At 39.1% G+C, this 24,464-nt stretch overlaps 1 protein-coding gene across 1 annotated transcript in view; it reads left to right on the top strand.

Moving 5' to 3' along the window:
- spef2 (sperm flagellar and cilia associated 2) overlaps positions 1-24,464 on the top strand; it is an 85,302-nt gene that overhangs the window by 16,498 nt on the left and 44,340 nt on the right. Inside the window, exons 15-21 of the mRNA XM_082968764.1 lie at positions 692-876; positions 1,004-1,254; positions 7,048-7,165; positions 7,657-7,811; positions 7,966-8,139; positions 8,342-8,416; positions 8,646-8,785. Coding sequence (XP_082824890.1) covers positions 692-876; positions 1,004-1,254; positions 7,048-7,165; positions 7,657-7,811; positions 7,966-8,139; positions 8,342-8,416; positions 8,646-8,785 — 1,098 coding nt within the window. The remainder of the gene's footprint in view (positions 1-691; positions 877-1,003; positions 1,255-7,047; positions 7,166-7,656; positions 7,812-7,965; positions 8,140-8,341; positions 8,417-8,645; positions 8,786-24,464) is intronic.

Genomic DNA, 24,464 nt, shown 5'->3' with positions numbered 1-24,464 from the left:
TTTTATTTGTAATAATTTTGCAAAAATTTCAAAAACCCTGTTTTGCTTTGTTATTGTGTGTAGATTGATAAAAATAAACATTTTTAATCAATTTTAGAATAAGGCTGTAATATAACAAAATGTTAAAAAAGTCAAGGGGTCTGAATACTTTCCAAATGCACTGTAGGTGCATAGGTGTTCTATTTTAGCAGTAAGGCCTGAGGAGGTGTGGTATTTGGCCAATATACCACGGCTAAGGGCTGTTCTTAGGCACGATGCAACGTAATCAGAACAGTAAAAATAAATGTTTTGTCAACCAGTTTATATTTCTACTTAATACCTAATACTGTATATACAGTACCAGTCAAAGGTTTGGACATACCTACTCATTCCAGGGTTTTTCTTAGTTTTTTACTATTTTCTACATAATAGAATAATAGTGAAGACATCAAACTATTAAATAACACATATTTCCATGTATTAATCAATTAAGTGTTAAACAAATCAAAATATATTTTATATTTCAGATTCTTCAAAGTAGCCACCCTTTGCCTTGATGAAAGCTTTGCACACTCTTAAATATATTTTGATGAGTTAATTTTTTGGGGGGTTACTACATGATTCCATATGTGTTATTTCATAGTTTTGATGCCTTCACTATTATTCTACAATGTAGAAAATAGTAAAAATAAAGAAAAACCCTTGAATGAGTAGCTGTGTCCAAACTTTTGACTGGTACTGTATATATTACTTGGATACTTGTAATGGGAATAACAAAGAACATCCTTCCCAGCTCTCTGTGAGGGCCCAGCATGGAGCAGCAGTGGAAAAGTTTCTCAGAAAAGGGAAATCCGTCCCAGACGAGCTGCTTGTGGACATTGTAGTCGAAGCTATCAGGTTTAAACACAAACAAAATCCTATTCTGTTCTATAGAAGTAATAAATCGAATCGAATGCTAAATTAAACTAATAGCCCTTTCGTGTTGAACGTGTATTGACCCTAATCTCTTTACTCTTTATCCCAGGGCAATCCCAGCAGACTCAGGCTGGATTCTGGATGGCTTCCCGGTCGATCTGACCCAGGCCAAGCTTCTGGAGAAGGCCCTGGGGGGCTCGGACACAGGGAAGGAGAGGAAGAGGAGGAACAAGCGGTCCAACCTGTCTGTGGATAGCAACGCGCCTAAGGAGGCCCCTCCTCCCTCTCCTGTGCTGGACCTAGCTCTGCTGCTTGACGTGTCTGATGACCACGTTTTGGACAGGGCGGCCAAGCAGGCCTGTGAGTTTCATAGCCCCGGTCCCAGATCTGTTTGTGTTGTCTTGCCAACTCCTATGGTCATTGTCACAGGTCCTATGGTCATTGTCACGCAGCGTTACCTTGACCATAGGGGTCGGCATGACAACACAAACAGTAGTAGGTATCCAGGCTGTATGTTTCAAGTTTTCATGTTTATTCACCACAACAGTACAGGATACAACAGGTGTATAACAGTACAGGATACAACAGGTGTATAACAGTACAGGATATAACAGGTGTATAACAGTACAGGATACAACAGGTGTATAACAGTACAGGATACAACAGGTGTATAACAGTACAGGATATAACAGGTGTATAACAGTACAGGATATAACAGGTGTATAACAGTACAGGATATAACAGGTGTATAACAGTACAGGATACAACAGGTGTATAACAGTACAGGATACAACAGGTGTATAACAGTACAGGATACAACAGGTGTATAACAGTACAGGATACAACAGGTGTATAACAGTACAGGATACAACAGGTGTATAACAGTACAGGATACAACAGGTGTATAACAGTACAGGATACAACAGGTGTATAACAGTACAGGATACAAAGGTGTATAATAGTACAGGATACAACAGGTGTATAATAGTACAGGATACAACAGGTGTATAACAGTACAGGATACAACAGGTGTATAACAGTACAGGATACAACAGGTGTATAACAGTACAGGATATAACGTGTATAACAGTACAGGATACAACAGGTGTATAACAGTACAGGATATAACAGGTGTATAACAGTACAGGATACAACAGGTGTATAACAGTAAAGGATATAACAGTACAGGATACAACAGGTGTATAACAGTACAGGATACAACAGGTGTATAACAGTACAGGATATAACAGGTGTATAACAGTACAGGATATAACAGGTGTATAACAGTACAGGATATACAGGATACAACAGGTGTACAACAGTACAGGATATAACAGTACAGGATACAACAGGTGTATAACAGTACAGGATACAACAGGTGTATAACAGTACAGGATACAACAGGTGTATAACAGTACAGGATACAACAGGTGTATAACAGTACAGGATACAACAGGTGTATAACAGTACAGGATACAACAGGTGTATAACAGTACAGGATACAACAGGTGTATAACAGTACAGGATACAACAGGTGTATAACAGTACAGGATACAACAGGTGTATAACAGTACAGGATACAACAGGTGTATAACAGTACAGGATACAACAGGTGTATAACAGTACAGGATACAACAGGTGTATAACAGTACAGGATACAACAGGTGTATAACAGTACAGGATACAACAGGTGTATAACAGTACAGGATACAACAGGTGTCTAACAGTACAGGATACAACAGGTGTATAACAGTACAGGATACAACAGGTGTATAACAGTACAGGATATAACAGGTGTATAACAGTACAGGATACAACAGGTGTATAACAGTACAGGATACAACAGGTGTATAACAGTACAGGATACAACAGGTGTATAACAGTACAGGATACAACAGGTGTATAACAGTACAGGATACAACAGGTGTATAACAGTACAGGATACAACAGGTGTATAACAGTACAGGATATAACAGTACAGGATACAACAGGTGTATAACAGTACAGGATATAACAGGTGTATAACAGTACAGGATATAACAGTACAGGATACAACAGGTGTATAACAGTACAGTATACAACAGGTGTATAACAGTACAGGATATAACAGGTGTATAACAGTACAGGATATAACAGGTGTATAACAGTACAGGATACAACAGGTGTACAACAGTACAGGATACAACAGGTGTATAACAGTACAGTGAAATGTTTATCTTGGGATCTCTTTCCCAACAATGCAGTGATAGTAATAATATAGATAGTAATAATATAGATAGTAATAATATAGATAATACTATAGATAGTAATAATATAGATAATAGTAATAATGCAGATAATAGTAATAATATAGATAATAATATAATATTTTTATAAAGTCAGAACACACTGAACAAAAATATAAGCGCAACATGTAAAGTGTTTGTCCCATGTTTCATGAGCTGAAAAAAAAATCACAGCCATTTTCCATAAGCACAAAAAGCTTATTAAAATGGTGTACACAAATTTGTTTACATCCTTGTCATTTTTCCTTTTCTAAGATAATGGATCCACCTGACAGGTGTGGCATATCAAGAAGCTGATTAAACAGCATGATCATTACACAGGTGCACCTTGTGCTGGGGATAATTAAAGGCCAATCTAAAATGTTCAGCCCAGGACCTCCACATATGGCTTCTTCATCTGCAGGATCGTCTGAGACCAGCCACCCGGACAGCTGATGAAACTGTGGGTTTGCACAACCGAAACATTTCTGCAATAACTGTCAGAAACCATCTCAGGGAAGCTCATCGGCGTGCTCGTCGTCCTCACCAACGTCTTGACCTGAATGCAGTTGGGCGTTGTAACCGACTTCAGCGAGCAGATACTCACCTTCGATGGCCACTGGCACACTGGACAAGTGTGCTCTTCACGGATGAATCCCGGTTTCACCTGTACCGGGCAGATTGCAGACAGCGTGTATGGCGTTATGTGGGCGAGCGGTTTGCTGATGTCAACGTTGTGAACAGAGTGCCCCATGGTGGCGGTGGGGTTATGGTATGAGCAGGCATAAGCTATTGAGAATGAACACAATTGCATTTTATTGATGGAAATTTGAATGCACAGAGATACCGTAACGAGATCCTGAGGCCCCTTGTGGTGCCATTTATCTGCCGCCATCACCTCATGTTTCAGCAAGATAATGCACGGTACCATGTCACAAGGATCAGTACACAATTCCTGGAAGCTGAAAATGGTCCGGTTCTTCCATGACATGTATACTCACCAGACATGTCACCCATTGAGCATGTTTGGGATGCTCTGAATAGACATGTATGACAGCGTGTTCCATTTCCCGCCAATATCCAGCAACTTCACACAGCCAAGAGGGGTTTGACAACATTCCACAGGCCACAATCAACAGCTTGATCAACTCTATGCGAAGATGTGTCACACTGCATGAGGCAAATGGTGGTCACACCAGATACTGACTGGTTTTCTGATACACACCCCTACCTTTTTTTAAGGTATCTGTGACCAACAGATGCATATCTGTATTCCAAGTCATGTGAAACCCATAGATTTAGGCCTCATTTATTTATTTCAATTGACTGATTTGCTTATATGAACTGTAACTCAGTAAAATCTCTGAAATTGTTGCGTTCATATTTTTGTTCAGTGTCAATCTAAACATGAGTAATAGTGACCAGTAGCAGGATAAGTAGATAGATACTAATGGTAATATATAAATGTAAACAGGAGTAATCGTGACCAGTAGCAGGATAAATAGATAGATACTAATGGTAATGGCAATCAATAATCAATGGACAGCAGTTTAGAGGAGTAACACATTGAATCAATAATCATTTTAGCTGCAGCGTAGGTTGTGTCTGAGTGGGTAGAGACCTGGGGATGGGCATAGGGTCAGTATGGATAGTCTGTGGGAGAGGGAGAGCACTAGTTGTTAGCCATTTAACAGTCTTATGTTCAGGGCATTGAAGCTGTTTAGGAGTCTGTTTTGCTGTTTAGGAGTCTGTTGGTCTGAGCCCTGATGCACCAGTACCGCCTGCTGGACGTGAGCATGGAGAACAGTCCATGTCTTGGGTGGCTGGAGTCCTTGGCATTTTTTCAGTCCTTTCTCAGACACCGCCTGGCATGTACAGTGCATTCGGAAAGTATTCAGACCCCTTTGACTTTTTACACATTTTGTTGCTTTACAGCTTTGTTCTAAAATTGATTAAAAAGAATCCCTTATAAATCTACACACAATACCACATAATGACATCACAATACCCCATAATGACAAAGCGAACAAACAGGTTATTAGAAAAAAATAGCACATTTATGAAAAATAAAAAACAGAAATACCTTTACACAAGTATTCAGACCCTTTGCTATGAGACTCGATATTGAACTCAGGTGAAACCCGTTTCCATTGATCATCCTTGAGCTGTTTCTACAACTTGATTGGAGTCCACCTGTGGTAAATTCAATTGATTGGACATAATTTGGAAAGGCACACACCTGTCTATTTAAGGTCCCACAGTTGACAGTGCATGTCAGAGCAAAAACCAAGCCATGAGGTCAAAGGAATTGCTCGTAGAGCTCCGTGACAGGATTGTGTCGAGGCACAGATCTGGGGAAGGGTACCAAAAAGTTTCTGCAGCATAGAAGGTCCCCAAGAACACAGTGGCGTCCATCATTCTTAAATGGAAGAAGTTTGGAACCACCAAGACTCTTCCTAGAGCTGGCTGTCTGACCAAACTGAGTAATCAGGGGAGAAAGCCCTTGGTCAGGGAGGTGACCAAGAACCCAATGGTCACTCAGACAGAGCTCCAGAGTTCCTCTGTGGAGATAGGAGAAGCTTAGAAGGACAACAATCTCTGCAGCACTTAGGCCTTTATAGTAGAGTGGCCAAACGGAAGCCACTCCTCAGTAAAAGGCACATGACAGCCCACTTGGAGTTTTCCAAAAGGCACCTGAAGGATTCTCAGACCATGAGAAACAAGATTCTCTGGTCTGATGAAACCAAGATTGAACTCTTTGGCCTGAATGTCAAGCGTCACGTCTGGAGGAAACCTGGCACCATCCCTACAGTGAAATGTGGTGGCAGCATCATGCTGTGGGGATGTTTTTCAGTGGCAGGGACTGGGATGCTAGTTAGGATCGAGGGAGATATGAACGGAGCAAAGTGCATAGAGATCCTTGATGAAAACCTGCTCCAGGGCACTCAGGACATCAGACTGGGGTGAAGGTTCACTTTCCAACAGGACAACGACCCTAAGCAGAATGAGAAACTCCCCAAAAATAGGTGTGCCAAGCTTGTAGCGTCACAGCCGAGAAGACTCGAGGCTATAATCGCTGCTAAAGGTGCTTCAACAAAGTACTGAGTAAAGGGTCTGAAAATGTATGTAAATGTCATATTTCAGGTTTTTATTTTGAATAAATTTGTACAAATGTCAAAACCTGTTTTTGCTTCATCATTATGGGGTATTGTGTGTAGATTGACGAGGGGAATAAACTATTTAATCAATTTTAGAACAATGCTGTAACGTAACAAAATGTGGAAAAAGTCAAGGGTGTGGTGAGTGTGGTGTACTTTCCGAATGCACTGTATGTCCTGGATGGCAGGGACCTCGCCCCGAGTGATGCGCTGGGCCATCCGCACCACACTCTGTAGAGCCTTCTGGTCATGGGCATTGCAGTTACCATACCAGATGGCGATACAACCAGTCAGGATGCTGTCGATAGTGCAACTGTAAAAGTTCCTGAGGATACCAAATCGTTTCAGCCTCCTGAGGGAGAAGAGGCGTTGCCGTGCCTTCACGACTGTTCTGGTGTGAGAGGACCATGTTAAATCCTCAGTGATGTGGACACCGAAGAACTTGAAGCCTTTGACCAGGGATGGGCAATTCCAGTCCTTGAGCGCTTGATTGGTGTCACAGTTTTGCCCCAGCCCCAGCTAACACACCTGACTCCAATAATCACCTAATCATGATCTTCAGTTTAGAATGTAATGTGATTAATCAGCTGTGTTTGCTAGGGATGGAGAAAAAGTGTGACACCAATCAGGCCCTCGAGGACTGGAGTTGTCCACCCCTGCTCTCAACACTCTCCACATGTCAAATGAGTTGCATGTTTATAATGAATGACACAGACGTACTGTGTTTGTAGATGAGGAGGAGAGCTCTGGCCCGGCTGGGGCTGGTGAGGAGTGCTGTGCCCCAGGTAGAGAGCACAATGTTGTCATCGCCAGGGACAAGAGCCTGGAGAAGAGACAGATCCAGCACAGGTACAGTTAGTACGATGACCACAAGATGCAGATCTGGGTTCAAATAGTATTTGTTTTCCTTCGAATAATTTGAGCCTTCGATCGAGACTGCCTTAGGTGACAAAGTGGGTGAGCATTACACTTTTGGGACGACTCCGTTGGTGCCATTGTGCCAGTCAAGAACAATCGAATAGAGCTAACTGGTTTGAAAGAAAAATAAATACTATTTGAACCCAGGTCTTATTATTGAGTACATCATCTCATCTAACATTGTTGTAAGTGATTTTCAGGGCTCTGAGTGTGTCTTTGAACTTTTAAACTAGCCCACTGACACACCATTGTTCTCTTCACACATTGAGTGTATTCACTAGGAACCAAACAGAAGCAAAACAGGCCAAAACGGGGAGGGACCCACCTTAATTTGTCCAATAACAAACACTATTTTTTTCCATTGCAAAACATTTAGCTATGGTGTGCGCTAATGAATAGTGCCTTTGTTATTATCACTGCAGGATCACAGCCTTCCAGGATACCTGGCCCAAGCTGGAGAAGTGGTTCTCTGGTAAACAGAACATTCTGATGAGACTGAATGCTGAGATGTCGGAGGACATGCTCTTTAGAAAAGTGGAATCCATCCTGTACCAGGCCATGATGCAGTCAGAAAAAGGTACAGACCACTAAGGGAATGGTTGATTTTAAGATAAGATATTAATTCTCCAAAATGGGAGATTTGACTTAATGCTACTTTGACTCTAAAATTGCCCAGTGAGATGCCTACTGTATCTAAAGTTGTTCTATGTGTAATTATTTTGACCCACCAGGTGAGGAAGTTGTTTTGGACAGTGGGAAGGCACCAGCGGTCTCAACTGCTCTCGTCCAGGTAACTCCGGTTGCAGTCCCAGCTCCCACTGAGTCCACCTCCACCCTCACCCAGGAGGGCCTGACTCCAGCTGTGAAATGCTCCAGCTCCAAGTCCAACTCTCGTTCCCCCAAAGGTCGGCTAACAACCACGTAGTGTATTAAATGGCACCCTATTCCCTACATTGTGCACTACTTTTGACCAGAGTCCTATGGGCCCTGGTAAAAAAAAAAAAGAAAGTTGTTCACTATATAAGGCATAGGGTACCATTTGGGACAGATTGAAACAAACTAAGACAAGAGAACCATATCGTCAAACAGTTCTGTTCCATTCTGTAGGTTCACAGAGCAACGTCGAGAAGAACACATCCGAAGGGAAAGATGTCCATCGTAAGCTGTCCAAGTCTGGATCAGGTCCATTACTGATATCAGCCTAGCTATTAGTAACATTCTACAACAAACAACAGTTGCTCTCACATTGTTTTTAAACCACATTAAAAAAAGAGGTATGGTGGCCTAGGGTCTTTGGAAGACACTCATTTTCCTTTCTATATCCGATCCAATAAACAATTAATATGAGAGTGGGACTGCCCCGCTCCTTTAAAAAATCAAATAAAATATCCCTTTTTCCCATTGCTTCCAGGAGGAGCTGTGGGGCGTTCTAGGAAGTTGTCCATAGCCTCCTATGAGAATTCCCATGGTGGGAACACCAGTCCTACAGAGCCCCTTGATCCCACCCCTGGAACTGCACACTGGGTGTACGTGGACGAGCCCCTTCCCAAGGTACAGTAGGAGTAGGGTGTTGTTTCCTATAGATGCTAATCTTGGATCAGTTGTGCAATTTCCCCACTAGTGGTTAAGGTTAGGATTGGGAAAAACAGAAGCTGATCCTAGATCTGTACCTAGGGGGAACTTTACCCTGTACTGGTGCATACTGGTGGAAGACAAGATAACCATTATAGGTTTGCATGGGCTTTTTCTCTTCCCATTAGCTCTCAGTCAGAATGTACAGTCTCATTAGCTCTCAGTCAGAATGTACAGTCTCATTAGCTCTCAGTCAGAATGTATAATCTCAATAGCTCTCAGTCAGAAATCATAATCTCATTAGCTCTCAGTCAGAATGAAGAGTCTCATTAGCTCTCAGTCAGAAATCATAATCTCATTAGCTCTGTCAGAATGTATAATCTCATTAGCTCTCAGTCAGAAATCATAATCTCATTAGCTCTCAGTCAGAATGCATGGTCTCATTAGCTCTGTCAGAATGTATAGTCTCATTAGCTCTCAGTCAGAATGTATAGTCTCATTAGCTCTCAGTCAGAAATCATAATCTCATTAGCTCTCAGTCAGAATGTATAGTCTCATTAGCTCTCGTCAGAATGTATCATCTCATTAGCTCTCAGTCAGAATGCATAATCTCATTAGCTCTCAGTCAGAATGTATAATCTCATTAGCTCTCAGTCAGAATGTATAATCTCATTAGCTCTCAGTCAGAATGCATAGTCTCATTAGCTCTGTCAGAATGTATAATCTCATTAGCTCTCTGTCAGAAATCATAATCTCATTAGCTCTGTCAGAAATCATAATCTCATTAGCTCTCTGTCAGAATGCATAGTCTCATTAGCTCTCAGTCAGAATGTATAATCTCATTAGCTCTCAGTCAGAATGCATAGTCTCATTAGCTCTGTCAGAATGCATAGTCTCATTAGCTCTCAGTCAGAATGCATAGTCTCATTAGCTCTCAGTCAGAATGCATAGTCTCATTAGCTCTCAGTCAGAAATCATAATCTCATTAGCTCTCAGTCAGAATGCATAGTCTCATTAGCTCTGTCAGAATGTATAGTCTCATTAGCTCTCAGTCAGAATGCATAGTCTCATTAGCTCTGTCAGAATGCATAGTCTCATTAGCTCTCAGTCAGAATGCATGGTCTCATTAGCTCTGTCAGAATGTATAGTCTCATTAGCTCTCAGTCAGAATGTATAATCTCATTAGCTCTCAGTCAGAATGTATAATCTCATTAGCTTTCAGTCAGAATGCATAGTCTCATTAGCTCTGTCAGAATGTATAATCTCATTAGCTCTGTCAGAATGTATAGTCTCATTAGCTCTCAGTCAGAATGCATAGTCTCATTAGCTCTCAGTCAGAATGCATAGTCTCATTAGCTCTCAGTCAGAATGTATAATCTCATTAGCTCTCAGTCAGAATGCATAGTCTCATTAGCTCTGTCAGAATGTATAGTCTCATTAGCTCTCAGTCAGAATGCATAGTCTCATTAGCTCTCAGTCAGAATGCATAGTCTCATTAGCTCTGTCAGAATGTATAGTCTCATTAGCTCTCAGTCAGAATGCATAGTCTCATTAGCTCTCAGTCAGAATGCATAGTCTCATTAGCTCTCAGTCAGAAATCATAATCTCATTAGCTCTCAGTCAGAATGTATAGTCTCATTAGCTCTGTCAGAATGTCAGAATGTATCATCTCATTAGCTCTCAGTCAGAATGCATAGTCTCATTAGCTCTCAGTCAGAAATCATAGTCTCATTAGCTCTCAGTCAGAATGTATAATCTCATTAGCTCTCAGTCAGAATGTATAATCTCATTAGCTCTCAGTCAGAATGTATAATCTCATTAGCTCTCAGTCAGAATGTATAATCTCATTAGCTCTCAGTCAGAATGTATAGTCTCATTAGCTCTGTCAGAATGTATCATCTCATTAGCTCTCAGTCAGAATGCATAATCTCATTAGCTCTCAGTCAGAATGTATAATCTCATTAGCTCTGTCAGAATGTATAGTCTCATTAGCTCTCAGTCAGAATGTATAATCTCATTAGCTCTCAGTCAGAATGTATAGTCTCATTAGCTCTCAGTCAGAATGTATAGTCTCATTAGCTCTCAGTCAGAATGCATAGTCTCATTAGCTCTCAGTCAGAATGCATAGTCTCATTAGCTCTCAGTCAGAATGCATAGTCTCATTAGCTCTCAGTCAGAAATCATAGTTTCATTAGTTCTCAGTCAGAATGTATAGTCTCATTAGCTCTCAGTCAGAATGCATAGTCTCATTAGCTCTCAGTCAGAATGCATAATCTCATTAGCTCTCAGTCAGAAATCATAGTCTCATTAGCTCTGTCAGAATGTATAATCTCATTAGCTCTCAGTCAGAATGTATAATCTCATTAGCTCTCAGTCAGAATGTATAATCTCATTAGCTCTCAGTCAGAATGTATAATCTCATTAGCTCTCAGTCAGAATGTATAATCTCATTAGCTCTCAGTCAGAATGCATAGTCTCATTAGCTCTCAGTCAGAATGCATAGTCTCATTAGCTCTCGTCAGAATGTATAATCTCATTAGCTCTCAGTCAGAATGTATAGTCTCATTAGCTCTGTCAGAATGCATAGTCTCATTAGCTCCAGTCAGAATGCATAGTCTCATTAGCTCTCAGTCAGAATGCATAGTCTCATTAGCTCTGTCAGAATGCATAGTCTCATTAGCTCTGTCAGAATGCATAGTCTCATTAGCTCTGTCAGAATGCGTAGTCTCATTAGCTCTCAGTCAGAAATCACAATCTCATTAGCTCTCAGTCAGAATGTATAATCTCATTAGCTCTCAGTCAGAATGTATAGTCTCATTAGCTCTCAGTCAGAATGTATAATCTCATTAGCTCTCAGTCAGAATGTATAATCTTATTAGCTCTCAGTCAGAATGTATAATCTCATTAGCTCTCAGTCAGAATGTATAATCTCATTAGCTCTCAGTCAGAATGTATAGTCTCATTAGCTCTCAGTCAGAAATCATAATCTCATTAGCTCTGTCAGAATGTATCATCTCATTAGCTCTCAGTCAGAATGCATAATCTCATTAGCTCTCAGTCAGAATGTATAATCTCATTAGCTCTCAGTCAGAATGTATAGTCTCATAGGCTCTCAGTCAGAATGTATAGTCTCATTAGCTCTGTCAGAATGTATAATCTCATTAGCTCTGTCAGAATGTATAATCTCATTAGCTCTCAGTCAGAATGCATAATCTCATTAGCTCTCAGTCAGAATGCATAGTCTCATTAGCTCTCAGTCAGAATGTATAATCTCATTAGCTCTCAGTCAGAATGCATAGTCTCATTAGCTCTCAATCAGAATGTATAATCTCATTAGCTCTCAGTCAGAATGCATAGTCTCATTAGCTCTCAGTCAGAATGCATAGTCTCATTAGCTCTGTCAGAATGCATAGTCTCATTAGCTCTCAGTCAGAATGCATAGTCTCATTAGCTCTCAGTCTAGAATGCATAGTCTCATTAGCTCTCAGTCAGAAATCATAATCTCATTAGCTCTGTCAGAATGTCAGAATGTATCATCTCATTAGCTCTCAGTCAGAATGCATAATCTCATTAGCTCTCAGTCAGAATGTATAATCTCATTAGCTCTCAGTCAGAATGTATCATCTCATTAGCTCTCAGTCAGAATGTATCATCTCATTAGCTCTCATTCAGAATGCATAGTCTCATTAGCTCTCAGTCAGAATGCATAGTCTCATTAGCTCTCAGTCAGAAATCATAGTTTCATTAGTTCTCAGTCAGAATTTATAGTCTCATTAGCTCTCAGTCAGAATGTATAATCTCATTAGCTCTCAGTCAGCAATCATAGTCTCATTAGCTCTCAGTCAGAATGTATAATCTCATTACCTCTCAGTCAGAATGTATAATCTCATTAGCTCTCAGTCAGAATGTATAATCTCATTAGCTCTCAGTCAGAATGTATAATCTCATTAGCTCTCAGTCAGAAATCATAATCTCATTAGCTCTCAGTCAGAAATCATAATCTCATTAGCTCTCAGTCAGAATGTATAGTCTCATTAGCTCTGTCAGAATGTATCATCTCATTAGCTCTCAGTCAGAATGCATAATCTCATTAGCTCTCAGTCAGAATGTATAATCTCATTAGCTCTGTCAGAATGTATAGTCTCATTAGCTCTCTGTCAGAATGTATAGTCTCATTAGCTCTCAGTCAGAATGTATAGTCTCATTAGCTCTCAGTCAGAATGTATAGTCTCATTAGCTCTCAGTCAGAATGCATAGTCTCATTAGCTCTCAGTCAGAATGCAAAGTCTCATTAGCTCTAAGTCAGAATGCATAGTCTCATTAGCTCTAAGTCAGAATGCATAGTCTCATTAGCTCTCAGTCAGAAATCATAGTTTCATTAGTTCTCAGTCAGAATTTATAGTCTCATTAGCTCTCAGTCAGAATGTATAATCTCATTAGCTCTCAGTCAGAAATGCATAGTCTCATTAGCTCTCAGTCAGAATGTATAATCTCATTAGCTCTCAGTCAGAATGTATAATCTCATTAGCTCTCAGTCAGAATGTATAATCTCATTAGCTCTCAGTCAGAATGTATAATCTCATTAGCTCTCAGTCAGAATGTATAATCTCATTAGCTCTCAGTCAGAAATCATAATCTCATTAGCTCTCAGTCAGAATGTATAGTCTCATTAGCTCTCGTCAGAATGTATCATCTCATTAGCTCTCAGTCAGAATGCATAATCTCATTAGCTCTCAGTCAGAATGTATAATCTCATTAGCTCTGTCAGAATGTATAGTCTCATTAGCTCTCAGTCAGAATGCATAGTCTCATTAGCTCTCAGTCAGAATGCATAGTCTCATTAGCTCTCAGTCAGAATGCATAATCTCATTAGCTCTCAGTCAGAATGTATAATCTCATTAGCTCAGTCAGAATGCATAGTCTCATTAGCTCTCAGTCAGAATGTATAATCTCATTAGCTCTCAGTCAGAATGCATAGTCTCATTAGCTCTCAGTCAGAATGCATAGTCTCATTAGCTCTGTCAGAATGTATAGTCTCATTAGCTCTCAGTCAGAATGCATAGTCTCATTAGCTCTCAGTCAGAATGCATAGTCTCATTAGCTCTCAGTCAGAATGCATAGTCTCATTAGCTCTCAGTCAGAATGCATAGTCTCATTAGCTCTCAGTCAGAATGCATAGTCTCATTAGCTCTCAGTCAGAATGCATAGTCTCATTAGCTCTCAGTCAGAAATCATAATCTCATTAGCTCTCAGTCAGAATGTATAGTCTCATTATCTCTGTCAGAATGTATCATCTCATTAGCTCTCAGTCAGAATGCATAGTCTCATTAGCTCTCAGTCAGAATGCATAGTCTCATTAGCTCTGTCAGAATGTATAGTCTCATTAGCTCTCAGTCAGAATGCATAGTCTCATTAGCTCTGTCAGAATGCATAGTCTCATTAGCTCTCAGTCAGAATGCATGGTCTCATTAGCTCTGTCAGAATGTATAGTCTCATTAGCTCTCAGTCAGAATGTATAGTCTCATTAGCTCTGTCAGAATGTATCATCTCATTAGCTCTCAGTCAGAATGCATAATCTCATTAGCTCTCAGTCAGAATGTATAATCTCATTAGCTCTGTCAGAATGTATAGTCTCATTAGCTCTCAGTCAGAATGTATAATCTCATTAGCTCTCAGTCAGAATGTATAATCTCATTAGCTCTCAGTCAGAATGCATAGTCTCATTAGCTCTGTCAGAATGTATAATCTCATTAGCTCTGTCAGAATGTATAGTCTCATTAGCTCTCAGTCAGAATGCATAGTCTCATTAGCTCTCAGTCAGAATGCATAGTCTCATTAGCTCTCAGTCAGAATGTATAATCTCATTAGCTCTCAGTCAGAATGCATAGTCTCATTAGCTCTGTCAGAATGTATAGTCTCATTAGCTCTCAGTCAGAATGCATAGTCTCATTAGCTCTCAGTCAGAATGCATAGTCTCATTAGCTCTGTCAGAATGTATAGTCTCATTAGCTCTCAGTCAGAATGCATAGTCTCATTAGCTCTCAGTCAGAATGCATAGTCTCATTAGCTCTCAGTCAGAAATCATAATCTCATTAGCTCTCAGTCAGAATGTATAGTCTCATTAGCTCTGTCAGAATGTCAGAATGTATCATCTCATTAGCTCTCAGTCAGAATGCATAGTCTCATTAGCTCTCAGTCAGAAATCATAGTCTCATTAGCTCTCAGTCAGAATGTATAATCTCATTAGCTCTCAGTCAGAATGTATAATCTCATTAGCTCTCAGTCAGAATGTATAATCTCATTAGCTCTCAGTCAGAATGTATAATCTCATTAGCTCTCAGTCAGAATGTATAGTCTCATTAGCTCTGTCAGAATGTATCATCTCATTAGCTCTCAGTCAGAATGCATAATCTCATTAGCTCTCAGTCAGAATGTATAATCTCATTAGCTCTGTCAGAATGTATAGTCTCATTAGCTCTCAGTCAGAATGTATAATCTCATTAGCTCTCAGTCAGAATGTATAGTCTCATTAGCTCTCAGTCAGAATGTATAGTCTCATTAGCTCTCAGTCAGAATGCATAGTCTCATTAGCTCTCAGTCAGAATGCATAGTCTCATTAGCTCTCAGTCAGAATGCATAGTCTCATTAGCTCTCAGTCAGAAATCATAGTTTCATTAGTTCTCAGTCAGAATGTATAGTCTCATTAGCTCTCAGTCAGAATGCATAGTCTCATTAGCTCTCAGTCAGAATGCATAATCTCATTAGCTCTCAGTCAGAAATCATAGTCTCATTAGCTCTGTCAGAATGTATAATCTCATTAGCTCTCAGTCAGAATGTATAATCTCATTAGCTCTCAGTCAGAATGTATAATCTCATTAGCTCTCAGTCAGAATGTATAATCTCATTAGCTCTCAGTCAGAATGTATAATCTCATTAGCTCTCAGTCAGAATGTATAATCTCATTAGCTCTCAGTCAGAATGCATAGTCTCATTAGCTCTGTCAGAATGTATAATCTCATTAGCTCTCAGTCAGAATGTATAGTCTCATTAGCTCTGTCAGAATGCATAGTCTCATTAGCTCAGTCAGAATGCATAGTCTCATTAGCTCTCAGTCAGAATGCATAGTCTCATTAGCTCTGTCAGAATGCATTGTCTCATTAGCTCTGTCAGAATGCATAGTCTCATTAGCTCTGTCAGAATGCATAGTCTCATTAGCTCTGTCAGAATGCGTAGTCTCATTAGCTCTCAGTCAGAAATCACAATCTCATTAGCTCTCAGTCAGAATGTATAATCTCATTAACTCTCAGTCAGAATGTATAGTCTCATTAGCTCTCAGTCAGAATGTATAGTCTCATTATCTCTGTCAGAATGTATCATCTCATTAGCTCTCAGTCAGAATGCATAGTCTCATTAGCTCTCAGTCAGAATGCATAGTCTCATTAGCTCTGTCAGAATGTATAGTCTCATTAGCTCTCAGTCAGAATGCATAGTCTCATTAGCTCTGTCAGAATGCATAGTCTCATTAGCTCTCAGTCAGAATGCATGGTCTCATTAGCTCTGTCAGAATGTATAGTCTCATTAGCTCTCAGTCAGAATGTATAGTCTCATTAGCTCTGTCAGAATGTATCATCTCATTAGCTCTCAGTCAGAATGCATAATCTCATTAGCTCTCAGTCAGAATGTATAATCTCATTAGCTCTGTCAGAATGTATAGTCTCATTAGCTCTCAGTCAGAATGTATAATCTCATTAGCTCTCAGTCAGAATGTATAATCTCATTAGCTTTCAGTCAGAATGCATAGTCTCATTAGCTCTGTCAGAATGTATAATCTCATTAGCTCTGTCAGAATGTATAGTCTCATTAGCTCTGTCAGAATGCATAGTCTCATTAGCTCTCAGTCAGAATGCATAGTCTCATTAGCTCTCAGTCAGAATGCATAGTCTCATTAGCTCTCAGTCAGAATGTATAATCTCATTAGCTCTCAGTCAGAATGCATAGTCTCATTAGCTCTCAGTCAGAATGTATAGTCTCATTAGCTCTCAGTCAGAATGCATAGTCTCATTAGCTCTGTCAGAATGTATAGTCTCATTAGCTCTCAGTCAGAATGCATAGTCTCATTAGCTCTCAGTCAGAATGCATAGTCTCATTAGCTCTCAGTCAGAAATCATAATCTCATTAGCTCTCAGTCAGAATGTATAGTCTCATTAGCTCTGTCAGAATGTCAGAATGTATCATCTCATTAGCTCTCAGTCAGAATGCATAGTCTCATTAGCTCTCAGTCAGAAATCATAGTCTCATTAGCTCTCAGTCAGAATGTATAATCTCATTAGCTCTCAGTCAGAATGTATAATCTCATTAGCTCTCAGTCAGAATGTATAATCTCATTAGCTCTCAGTCAGAATGTATAGTCTCATTAGCTCTGTCAGAATGTATCATCTCATTAGCTCTCAGTCAGAATGCATAATCTCATTAGCTCTCAGTCAGAATGTATAATCTCATTAGCTCTGTCAGAATGTATAGTCTCATTAGCTCTCAGTCAGAATGTATAATCTCATTAGCTCTCAGTCAGAATGTATAGTCTCATTAGCTCTCAGTCAGAATGTATAGTCTCATTAGCTCTGTCAGAATGCATAGTCTCATTAGCTCTCAGTCAGAATGCATAGTCTCATTAGCTCTCAGTCAGAATGCATAGTCTCATTAGCTCTCAGTCAGAAATCATAGTTTCATTAGTTCTCAGTCAGAATGTATAGTCTCATTAGCTCTCAGTCAGAATGCATAGTCTCATTAGCTCTCAGTCAGAATGCATAATCTCATTAGCTCTCAGTCAGAAATCATAGTCTCATTAGCTCTGTCAGAATGTATAATCTCATTAGCTCTCAGTCAGAATGTATAATCTCATTAGCTCTCAGTCAGAATGTATAATCTCATTAGCTCTCAGTCAGAATGTATAATCTCATTAGCTCTCAGTCAGAATGTATAATCTCATTAGCTCTCAGTCAGAATGCATAGTCTCATTAGCTCTGTCAGAATGTATAATCTCATTAGCTCTCAGTCAGAATGTATAGTCTCATTAGCTCTGTCAGAATGCATAGTCTCATTAGCTCAGTCAGAATGCATAGTCTCATTAGCTCTCAGTCAGAATGCATAGTCTCATTAGCTCTGTCAGAATGCATTGTCTCATTAGCTCTGTCAGAATGCATTGTCTCATTAGCTCTGTCAGAATGCATAGTCTCATTAGCTCTGTCAGAATGCATAGTCTCATTAGCTCTGTCAGAATGCGTAGTCTCATTAGCTCTCAGTCAGAAATCACAATCTCATTAGCTCTCAGTCAGAATGTATAATCTCATTAACTCTCAGTCAGAATGTATAGTCTCATTAGCTCTCAGTCAGAATGTATAATCTCATTAGCTCTCAGTCAGAATGTATAATCTTATTAGCTCTCAGTCAGAATGTATAATCTCATTAGCTCTCAGTCAGAATGTATAATCTCATTAGCTCTCAGTCAGAATGTATAGTCTCATTAGCTCTCAGTCAGAAATCATAATCTCATTAGCTCTGTCAGAATGTATCATCTCATTAGCTCTCAGTCAGAATGCATAATCTCATTAGCTCTCAGTCAGAATGTATAATCTCATTAGCTCTCAGTCAGAATGTATAGTCTCATAGGCTCTCAGTCAGAATGTATAGTCTCATTAGCTCTGTCAGAATGTATAATCTCATTAGCTCTGTCAGAATGTATAATCTCATTAGCTCTCAGTCAGAATGCATAATCTCATTAGCTCTCAGTCAGAATGCATAGTCTCATTAGCTCTCAGTCAGAATGTATAATCTCATTAGCTCTCAGTCAGAATGCATAGTCTCATTAGCTCTCAATCAGAATGTATAATCTCATTAGCTCTCAGTCAGAATGCATAGTCTCATTAGCTCTCAGTCAGAATGTATAATCTCATTAGCTCTCAGTCAGAATGTATAATCTCATTAGCTCTCAGTCAGAATGTATAATCTCATTAGCTCTCAGTCAGAATGCATAGTCTCATTAGCTCTGTCAGAATGCATAGTCTCATTAACTCTCTGTCTGAATGCATAGTCTCATTAGCTCTCAGTTAGAATGCATAGTCTCATTAGCTCTCAGTCAGAAATCATAATCTCATTAGCTCTGTCAGAATGTCAGAATGTATCATCTCATTAGCTCTCAGTCAGAATGCATAATCTCATTAGCTCTCAGTCAGAATGTATAATCTCATTAGCTCTCAGTCAGAATGTATCATCTCATTAGCTCTCAGTCAGAATGTATCATCTCATTAGCTCTCAGTCAGAATGTATCATCTCATTAGCTCTCAGTCAGAATGTATCATCTCATTAGCTCTCAGTCAGAATGCATAGTCTCATTAGCTCTCAGTCAGAATGCATAGTCTCATTAGCTCTCAGTCAGAAATCATAGTTTCATTAGTTCTCAGTCAGAATTTATAGTCTCATTAGCTCTCAGTCAGAAATCATAATCTCATTAGCTCTGTCAGAATGTATCATCTCATTAGCTCTCAGTCAGAATGCATAATCTCATTAGCTCTCAGTCAGAATGTATAATCTCATTAGCTCTCAGTCAGAATGTATAATCTCATTAGCTCTGTCAGAATGTATAGTCTCATTAGCTCTCAGTCAGAATGTATAGTCTCATTAGCTCTCAGTCAGAATGTATAGTCTCATTAGCTCTCAGTCAAAATGCATAGTCTCATTAGCTCTCAGTCAGAATGCATAGTCTCATTAGCTCTAAGTCAGAATGCATAGTCTCATTAGCTCTCAGTCAGAAATCATAGTTTCATTAGCTCTCAGTCAGAATGTATAGTCTCATTAGCTCTCAGTCAGAATGCATAGTCTCATTAGCTCTCAGTCAGAAATCATAGTTTCATTAGTTCTCAGTCAGAATTTATAGTCTCATTAGCTCTCAGTCAGAATGTATAATCTCATTAGCTCTCAGTCAGAAATCATAGTCTCATTAGCTCTCAGTCAGAATGTATAATCTCATTAGCTCTCAGTCAGAATGTATAATCTCATTAGCTCTCAGTCAGAATGTATAATCTCATTAGCTCTCAGTCAGAATGTATAATCTCATTAGCTCTCAGTCAGAAATCATAATCTCATTAGCTCTCAGTCAGAATGTATAGTCTCATTAGCTCTGTCAGAATGTATCATCTCATTAGCTCTCAGTCAGAATGCATAATCTCATTAGCTCTCAGTCAGAATGTATAATCTCATTAGCTCAGTCAGAATGCATAGTCTCATTAGCTCTCAGTCAGAATGCATAATCTCATTAGCTCTCAGTCAGAATGCATAGTCTCATTAGCTCTCAGTCAGAATGCATAGTCTCATTAGCTCTGTCAGAATGTATAGTCTCATTAGCTCTCAGTCAGAATGCATAGTCTCATTAGCTCTCAGTCAGAATGCATAGTCTCATTAGCTCTCAGTCAGAATGCATAGTCTCATTAGCTCTCAGTCAGAATGCATAGTCTCATTAGCTCTGTCAGAATGTATAGTCTCATTAGCTCTCAGTCAGAATGCATAGTCTCATTAGCTCTCAGTCAGAATGCATAGTCTCATTAGCTCTCAGTCAGAATACATAGTCTCATTAGCTCTCAGTCAGAATACATAGTCTCATTAGCTCTCAGTCAGAATGCATAGTCTCATTAGCTCTCAGTCAGAATGCATAGTCTCATTAGCTCTCAGTCAGAAATCATAATCTCATTAGCTCTCAGTCAGAATGTATAGTCTCATTATCTCTGTCAGAATGTATCATCTCATTAGCTCTCAGTCAGAATGCATAGTCTCATTAGCTCTCAGTCAGAAATCATAGTTTCATTAGCTCTCAGTCAGAATTTATAGTCTCATTAGCTCTCAGTCAGAATGTATAATCTCATTAGCTCTCAGTCAGAAATCATAGTCTCATTAGCTCTCAGTCAGAATGTATAATCTCATTAGCTCTGTCAGAATGTATAGTCTCATTAGCTCTCAGTCAGAATGTATAATCTCATTAGCTCTCAGTCAGAATGTATAGTCTCATTAGCTCTCAGTCAGAATGTATAGTCTCATTAGCTCTCAGTCAGAATGCATAGTCTCATTAGCTCTCAGTCAGAATGCATAGTCTCATTAGCTCTCAGTCAGAATGCATAGTCTCATTAGCTCTCAGTCAGAATGCATAGTCTCATTAGCTCTAAGTCAGATATCATAGTTTCATTAGTTCTCAGTCAGAATGTATAGTCTCATTAGCTCTCAGTCAGAATGCATAGTCTCATTAGCTCTCAGTCAGAAATCATAGTTTCATTAGTTCTCAGTCAGAATTTATAGTCTCATTAGCTCTCAGTCAGAATGTATAATCTCATTAGCTCTCAGTCAGAAATCATAGTCTCATTAGCTCTCAGTCAGAATGTATAATCTCATTAGCTCTCAGTCAGAATGTATAATCTCATTAGCTCTCAGTCAGAATGTATAATCTCATTAGCTCTCAGTCAGAATGTATAATCTCATTAGCTCTCAGTCAGAAATCATAATCTCATTAGCTCTCAGTCAGAATGTATAGTCTCATTAGCTCTGTCAGAATGTATCATCTCATTAGCTCTCAGTCAGAATGCATAATCTCATTAGCTCTCAGTCAGAATGTATAATCTCATTAGCTCTCAGTCAGAATGTATAATCTCATTAGCTCTCAGTCAGAATGTATAATCTCATTAGCTCTCAGTCAGAATGTATAATCTCATTAGCTCTCAGTCAGAAATCATAATCTCATTAGCTCTCAGTCAGAATGTATAGTCTCATTAGCTCTGTCAGAATGTATCATCTCATTAGCTCTCAGTCAGAATGCATAATCTCATTAGCTCTCAGTCAGAATGTATAATCTCATTAGCTCTGTCAGAATGTATAGTCTCATTAGCTCTCAGTCAGAATGTATAATCTCATTAGCTCTCAGTCAGAATGTATAGTCTCATTAGCTCTCAGTCAGAATGTATAGTCTCATTAGCTCTCAGTCAGAATGCATAGTCTCATTAGCTCTCAGTCAGAATGCATAGTCTCATTAGCTCTAAGTCAGAATGCATAGTCTCATTAGCTCTCAGTCAGAAATCATAGTCTCATTAGCTCTCAGTCAGAATGTATAGTCTCATTAGCTCTCAGTCAGAATGCATAGTCTCATTAGCTCTCAGTCAGAATGCATAATCTCATTAGCTCTCAGTCAGAAATCATAGTCTCATTAGCTCTGTCAGAATGTATAATGTCATTAGCTCTCATTCAGAATGTATAATCTCATTAGCTCTCAGTCAGAATGTATAATCTCATTAGCTCTCAGTCAGAATGTATAATCTCATTAGCTCTCAGTCAGAATGTATAATCTCATTAGCTCTCAGTCAGAAATCATAATCTCATTAGCTCTCAGTCAGAAATCATAATCTCATTAGCTCTCAGTCAGAATGTATAGTCTCATTAGCTCTGTCAGAATGTATCATCTCATTAGCTCTCAGTCAGAATGCATAATCTCATTAGCTCTCAGTCAGAATGTATAATCTCATTAGCTCTGTCAGAATGTATAGTCTCATTAGCTCTCTGTCAGAATGTATAGTCTCATTAGCTCTCAGTCAGAATGTATAGTCTCATTAGCTCTCAGTCAGAATGTATAGTCTCATTAGCTCTCAGTCAGAATGCATAGTCTCATTAGCTCTCAGTCAGAATGCATAGTCTCATTAGCTCTAAGTCAGAATGCATAGTCTCATTAGCTCTCAGTCAGAAATCATAGTTTCATTAGTTCTCAGTCAGAATGTATAGTCTCATTAGCTCTCAGTCAGAATGCATAGTCTCATTAGCTCTCAGTCAGAATGCATAGTCTCATTAGCTCTCAGTCAGAAATCATAGTTTCATTAGTTCTCAGTCAGAATTTATAGTCTCATTAGCTCTCAGTCAGAATGTATAATCTCATTAGCTCTCAGTCAGAAATCATAGTCTCATTAGCTCTCAGTCAGAATGTATAATCTCATTAGCTCTCAGTCAGAATGTATAATCTCATTAGCTCTCAGTCAGAATGTATAATCTCATTAGCTCTCAGTCAGAAATCATAATCTCATTAGCTCTCAGTCAGAATGTATAGTCTCATTAGCTCTGTCAGAATGTATCATCTCATTAGCTCTCAGTCAGAATGCATAATCTCATTAGCTCTCAGTCAGAATGTATAATCTCATTAGCTCAGTCAGAATGCATAGTCTCATTAGCTCTCAGTCAGAATGTATAATCTCATTAGCTCTCAGTCAGAATGCATAGTCTCATTAGCTCTCAGTCAGAATGCATAGTCTCATTAGCTCTGTCAGAATGTATAGTCTCATTAGCTCTCAGTCAGAATGCATAGTCTCATTAGCTCTCAGTCAGAATGCATAGTCTCATTAGCTCTCAGTCAGAATGCATAGTCTCATTAGCTCTGTCAGAATGTATAGTCTCATTAGCTCTCAGTCAGAATGCATAGTCTCATTAGCTCTCAGTCAGAATGCATAGTCTCATTAGCTCTCAGTCAGAATGCACAGTCTCATTAGCTCTCAGTCAGAATGCATAGTCTCATTAGCTCTCAGTCAGAATGCATAGTCTCATTAGCTCTCAGTCAGAATGCATAGTCTCATTAGCTCTCAGTCAGAAATCATAATCTCATTAGCTCTCAGTCAGAATGTATAGTCTCATTATCTCTGTCAGAATGTATCATCTCATTAGCTCTCAGTCAGAATGCATAGTCTCATTAGCTCTCAGTCAGAAATCATAGTTTCATTAGCTCTCAGTCAGAATTTATAGTCTCATTAGCTCTCAGTCAGAATGTATAATCTCATTAGCTCTCAGTCAGAAATCATAGTCTCATTAGCTCTCAGTCAGAATGTATAATCTCATTAGCTCTGTCAGAATGTATAGTCTCATTAGCTCTCAGTCAGAATGTATAATCTCATTAGCTCTCAGTCAGAATGTATAGTCTCATTAGCTCTCAGTCAGAATGTATAGTCTCATTAGCTCTCAGTCAGAATGCATAGTCTCATTAGCTCTCAGTCAGAATGCATAGTCTCATTAGCTCTCAGTCAGAATGCATAGTCTCATTAGCTCTAAGTCAGATATCATAGTTTCATTAGTTCTCAGTCAGAATGTATAGTCTCATTAGCTCTCAGTCAGAATGCATAGTCTCATTAGCTCTCAGTCAGAAATCATAGTTTCATTAGTTCTCAGTCAGAATTTATAGTCTCATTAGCTCTCAGTCAGAATGTATAATCTCATTAGCTCTCAGTCAGAAATCATAGTCTCATTAGCTCTCAGTCAGAATGTATAATCTCATTAGCTCTCAGTCAGAATGTATAATCTCATTAGCTCTCAGTCAGAATGTATAATCTCATTAGCTCTCAGTCAGAATGTATAATCTCATTAGCTCTCAGTCAGAAATCATAATCTCATTAGCTCTCAGTCAGAATGTATAGTCTCATTAGCTCTGTCAGAATGTATCATCTCATTAGCTCTCAGTCAGAATGCATCATCTCATTAGCTCTCAGTCAGAATGTATAATCTCATTAGCTCTCAGTCAGAATGTATAATCTCATTAGCTCTCAGTCAGAATGTATAATCTCATTAGCTCTCAGTCAGAATGTATAATCTCATTAGC

This window comes from Salmo salar, chromosome 24 (genome assembly GCF_965601325.2).
Source record: "Salmo salar chromosome 24, fSalSal1, whole genome shotgun sequence".
Taxonomy (NCBI): domain Eukaryota; kingdom Metazoa; phylum Chordata; class Actinopteri; order Salmoniformes; family Salmonidae; genus Salmo; species Salmo salar.
This window is presented reverse-complemented; position numbering and strand designations above follow the sequence as displayed.